We start from the raw sequence: 5,639 nt of genomic DNA, 5'->3' as shown, positions 1-5,639 counted from the left end.
AAATATGACAACGTCCTAGAACAAAGCCCACAGCAAGTAAGAACATTACAAACATCACGTTTTAGCTGGTATTCTGGAGGATGCTATGTAGGAATGACGCCATTACTAGACGATTAAGGGAAAACAAACTATAATTCGAGACGATGTAGAAAATAATTCCTTGTGAAACTATTCATCAAAGGCATTAAAAGCTTTCGAAAACTTCTCTGGTACTTTTCAGGGGTTTCCTTACTAGAATGACGTCATTACCCGTCGTGCCAACAAAACAAAGTCCATGAAAAACGATATAGAATGTACAAAAACCCTAGTAACTCCGTCGTTATCGATCATTAAGAAATGTTAAAGGTATTTCCCCGGAGTTTCCAAGTCAACCGACGTCATAACATGACTAGTCATGCCCAATATCGAAAAATTCTACAGTTACAAGAATACTGGCATTTCCTTGCGCGCAAACTAACTAAATGTGTCATGTGCGGATGCGATAATGATCATATCACAACACCGTAGATGCTTATTCCGAGAGATCTATCATTTTTCAAAAGAAGTAGAGTTTGCCTGCAGAAGAATGTGATAAAACGCAGGTTTTACAAGCCCTACGCAGGAAGAGCCACGAACGACGAAATACGAAGCTTGTAAATAATTTTATCGACGACGAATTATGAAGATTTCCTCCAAAACTTGCGCGACTATAGAAAGTTAGCCGATTGACGAGTTCGGGCAGGGGCCGGTTGCACAAAAGTTATGGTGATAAAAGTATGTTAGTTTATCTTTTTATGTTAAAGTCCCTAACTTAGCGTTAGCTAACATAACGCTAAAATTGAGTTTCACAAATCAATGTTAGGCCCAATGTTAACTAACGCTACTTTTAAGTAAATCAATGTTAGTTGCTAGGGACATTTCCCATAATGCATTTGGTCCTCATATTGAAAGCAAGACATGCAAGATGGCTGCCTCCATAGAGAATCATTCATCTCAAAAGACAAAAAGGGAGAGAAAACCAAATTTTTCACACTCAGAAGCCGAAGTTTTAGCCGATGTTGTCATAAATGAACTTGGGATCTTGCGATCCAAGTTTTCGTCAGATGTGACAAACAAAATGAAAAAAAACAAATGGGATGAAATTGCCCTAATGGTTAGTTCCTTGGGAGTGGCCACAAGGACCGGGGATAACTGCAGGGAAAAATGGAACCAGCAGCTTTCAAAGGCGAAAGAGATCCATTCCCTGCAGCAAAAACACCAGAGAGGGACTGGCGGAGGGGGAAAGATGCCACAGGCCGACCCTACACTGCAGAGAATAATAGAAACATTCGAAAAAGACGCAGCATTCAGAGGCATCACTGGTGGATTTGAGTCTGCAGGTAGGTACACCAGGCTCCGATTTAGCCTAATTAGGCCATAAAACGCTATCTACTTCTACCAGCATATATTTCTGAACATAGGCCTAAGCCTTACATAGGTCTAGATTTCATAGAATGATGTCAATCTTCAAAACATTGGTGGAATTAAGCTCAACTCGGCCCTACCCTGGCTAAGTTCAAAGTATGTCGTCTGGTGCCTGCATCGATATTGGCACTCTGCCAGCCATTTCTGTTGGACTTCCTGTGTGTATAGCGACCATGTGTACATGCTGACATGACAGTGCATGCATGCATTTTTCAAGCGGCCGAAAGTACAGCTTTTCATGACCGTCACTTAGAAATAGTACCATAGTAGTTGACTTCATAGCTCTATAAATCAAATTCATCAGCAGATAAGGTAGTTCAACTGCACAAAAGTACAGAAAATGTGGTTATTCGCTGCTCCAAATACGCGCTTGCAAATTTCCCGACTCCATATTTCTAAACGCACTGAGCATGCCCAGTAAGTGTATGGAACGCAAAGTTTGCAAATAGTACTATACAGGGTGAAACAGAAATAAGTTCCAATATAAATATTTTGTTAATACTTTTAATTTATTCAATAAGTCATGTGAATTACCTCAAAGAATTAACAAAATGATCGCAATTGTACACATTAGGCCTATTGTTAAGCTGACATCACCCTGTTTTAATGGAATATCCATAGAAATTTGGATTTTCAATGGATTTAATTAGAATTTATTGATTTTTCCCGCCAATTTATGTGATTCATTCCCTTTAAACTTTAAAACTTTCATTTGTTAATATTTTCAGTAACCACACCTATAAAGGCTACAGCAGCAGTCTCCCTCCCTGTTACATTACCTGATCTGGCTGGTTGGACTCCTGGTAAGTTTAATTTAAAGGTGCTGGAAGCTCGATGATAAATATGCCCATGTCAATTAAGAGCCGAGTATTTCTTAGACTATGATACATTACATTGGTACCGGTATACAATGGAAGAAATACAAGTAGGCCTACTGAGAAACAGAAAGCGACTGTAGTGACCCGGTTAGACATCATGCGTCTTTAATTTAGAAATAGTAAAATTATTTTTTATGATAATTTCATTTAATTTTTCAGTAAATCAAGCTGCAGATGTTGATGTCGACTGCTCAGATGCAGTGGTTGTGGCAACCTTTGATCGTCAACCACACGAAACACACATAGAGGGAGCCACAATAATTCTTGGTATGCTATTAGATACAGGTTCGGTCTTTCAGTAGGCTATTAGGCCCGGGGTCTAATACTGCATCGATGCTGATAGCCTGGCCCACACCTCATATATCAAGGCATTTGCATTTTGGATATTTGAATCTATATTTGCCAGAGTTTTGGTTGCAAAACATTTTGTGACCTTTCGTGATTTGATATTTATCATCATATAGGCCGAACTGTCATTTTTTATTCTAGATTCTCAACAGACGATGACAGCCACTGCAATGACTGCCCCAAAATCTCCAGCCAAAAAGAAGGCCAAACTGTGCAAAGTCACTGGTGAGTAGTTGGGACTCTAGAATGGCGAAAGCCTTTCTTGATTTTAAGCAGTCCCTACATGAATCAATCAAATGTGCTAAAATGAGCTCTGGCCGTTCACAAAGTGACAAAATTGAAGTGCTGTGTGATCCATTTAACCCGTCATAATTTGTTTCATTCTCTCCTAGGTGCCAGGAAAGCACATGCGAAGGGTCTGCTGACAGACGCCATGTGCCGACAGAAGACTCAGCAGGATGTATTTAACATGCAGCTTGAGGTCCTTGAGGCAACTCTTGTTACGCAGAAGGCCACAACACGTACTCAGGAAGTTCTTCAGAAAGAGGCTGGCCTTCGAATAGAAAAGCTACAGCTGGAGATTGCTCTGCTGAAGGAAAAGGAGTTCTTGGGTCTGTCGGGCATTGAACTGTAAATTTATGTGTAAATAGTATCTATGTTTATAGGATTTGAATTTTTTAAATATTAAATATATTAAATAGTAAATATATAGTAAATATCAAGTTATTTAAAACACAAAGGGAATGTATCAAAATTAGAAGCTACAGTGTCAGTGACATGATGAAAATGTTATGGTATATTTCTTACGCGAGTGTTGATTATGCAATACATATAGTTATAGTTTTTAAGTTTGAAATTGGAAAATTCACTGGCTGTAGCTTCCACTGTTTTGATATATCCCCTCACTCAGGTTGCAGTGGATCACAGTCAATTAAGCAAAGTAGCGATTGGCGAGGTAGTCCCTGTAAACACTGCCAGAGTTTGGGCCAGCATACTCCTCATCATCATCTTCATCATCTTCTTCGTCATCACTGTCGTCGTCTTCTGGCCGGGGGTCACGTTCTCCTCTCATCTTTGCAATATTATGCAGGACAAAACAGGCAGAGATGATCTTAACTACACGGTCTGGCTGCATACGAATCTCCCCATGGAGAACATGGAACCTCCTCTTTAACACTCCAAAGGCATGTTCTATCCTCACTCTTGTGGCACATAAGGAAGTGTTCAATCTCTGCTGGGCTTCTGTTGTGGGTGCTCCGTACGGGACGATGAGATACGGCATACAAGGGTATCCACTATCTCCTAGCAACAGTCCATCTTCACCTCTGGGGTTTGTCAGTTCCAGGTGCTCTTTAAGGTCACTGTTCCTCCAAATAAAGGCATCATGGGTTGCCCCTGGCCAACGTGCAACTACATTGGTGAATTTTCCTGAAAAGGAAATGTATCATTTTAGTTAGGAGGGCTATTGATCATTATTACACGACCACTCCGTATTTTATTATATTCAACATATTTCAGCATCAACAAGTTTCTATGCAATTAACGATGAAAAAATACAAAAACTATGCGTATTCTATCTTTATGAGCAACAGTGTACAAGAGATAATTTTTGCATAAATGGCATTCCATATGTTTTGTTGGTCAGGCAATCATGGAATTGGTCAACGTTCGTTTACCAAAAAAGGCATGTCAGTCATGGTGCATGTCATGATGTCGAGGATGTGGCGCTATCATGGATATTGGCCCTAGTATTTAGCATGTTTTCAGGTATAATTATAAAAGTAATTACCCTTATCGTCAACCACTGCTTGCACGTTGATGGAGTGATATCCCTTCCTGTTTACAAAAGATGCTTCGTAGGCTGGAGCTGGAGGAACTTGCGCGGGTTGTTCTGCTTCTTCCATGGCTTCGCCTTCGCGATCTGCAGGCATGGGCAGTGCAGGTGCATGTGCAGGATCAGGAGCATGTAGGCCTATCTGGTCATCTCGCATCTCCTGGTCATTCTCAGCAGCATTGGCTGGTTCTGGGATGTGATCAGCATCAGGACGTGGCTCACTGGGGCATATTATTCTGATGTGCGTGCCGTCGATGCATCCCAATACTTTGGGAAAATGTGCGATCGCATAGAATCCAGCTTGAATTCGACGCCTCTCCTCCACCGACTGGGGCCACACAATAAAATCGTCCCGTGCAGCATCTAACAGGCCAGCCACCCTGTGCACCACACGACTTACACTCGCTTTGTCTACACCGAAAGTGTCCCCAATAACTTCAAAGAAAGCTCCAGATGCAAAATAACGGAGAGCAATCAAGACTTGCACCTCAGGCGAAATTGCATGGCTTCTGTTGGTCGCACTTTCAATGTCCTCCCTGAGCATATCAACTATCAAAACAATGGTTTCTCTGCAAAAACGGTATCTTTTAAAAAGTTTTTTGTCATTGAAGAACTCCAAGTGGTTGATTCTTTCTCTAAAATGCCGTGGAGCTTGAAATAATGGCTGGAAAGCCACAAACAGGGCCTGGTTGTCCACCATTTTGTTTCAACTAACTCCAAAATAGGGATTTATCTTGGGGTTAGGAGGTCAGTTAAAGTTAGCGTTAACTTAACGCTACTTTTAAATAATTTTCTTTCTTGCAACCCAAATTAACTTTTTGGAGTTAAGTTAACGCCAAGATAAACTAACAGTGATTTTTAACTATTTTTTTCTTTTGTGCAACCGGCCCCAGGTCTTGATGGCAATGACGAACCTTTGTAATGTATGCGTATACTTCGTCGTTCATAGGGAATGCTAAACCTGCTTATTATCATGATTATACGTCGTATTTTACCTGTTTTTTCACAGGGCCGCCAATTGATTTTATCTGGCATCTTGGACTACGTGCATCACCTCTCAGTGAGGAAAGCCCGCTGACATCAGATCCGATGCGTCGGTTAAAAAAACGTGCAATCCCCAGTGATCGCATCTCTGA

At 40.9% G+C, this 5,639-nt stretch overlaps 2 protein-coding genes across 2 annotated transcripts; one reads left to right on the top strand and one right to left on the bottom strand.

Moving 5' to 3' along the window:
• Positions 1–730: 730 nt before the first annotated feature.
• LOC135499861 (uncharacterized) lies at positions 731–3,303 on the top strand. Its single transcript, XM_064790850.1, has 5 exons — positions 731–1,358; positions 2,172–2,246; positions 2,481–2,588; positions 2,811–2,894; positions 3,062–3,303. The coding sequence occupies exons 1-5, from the start codon at positions 878–880 to the stop codon at positions 3,301–3,303; spliced, it is 990 nt and encodes a 329-aa protein (XP_064646920.1). The 5' UTR covers positions 731–877.
• A 297-nt stretch (positions 3,304–3,600) lies between these two features.
• Positions 3,601–5,395, bottom strand: LOC135499860 (putative nuclease HARBI1). Its single transcript, XM_064790849.1, has 2 exons — positions 4,459–5,395; positions 3,601–4,097 (listed from the first exon to the last, which is right to left on the bottom strand). The coding sequence occupies exons 1-2, from the start codon at positions 5,201–5,203 to the stop codon at positions 3,601–3,603; spliced, it is 1,242 nt and encodes a 413-aa protein (XP_064646919.1). The 5' UTR covers positions 5,204–5,395.
• Positions 5,396–5,639: the final 244 nt, after the last annotated feature.

Source organism: Lineus longissimus, chromosome 15 (assembly GCF_910592395.1).
Source record: "Lineus longissimus chromosome 15, tnLinLong1.2, whole genome shotgun sequence".
NCBI classification, from domain to species: Eukaryota; Metazoa; Nemertea; class Pilidiophora; order Heteronemertea; family Lineidae; genus Lineus; species Lineus longissimus.
The sequence above is the reverse complement of the archived record's forward strand: the minus strand, read 5'-3'. Positions and strand labels throughout refer to the sequence as shown.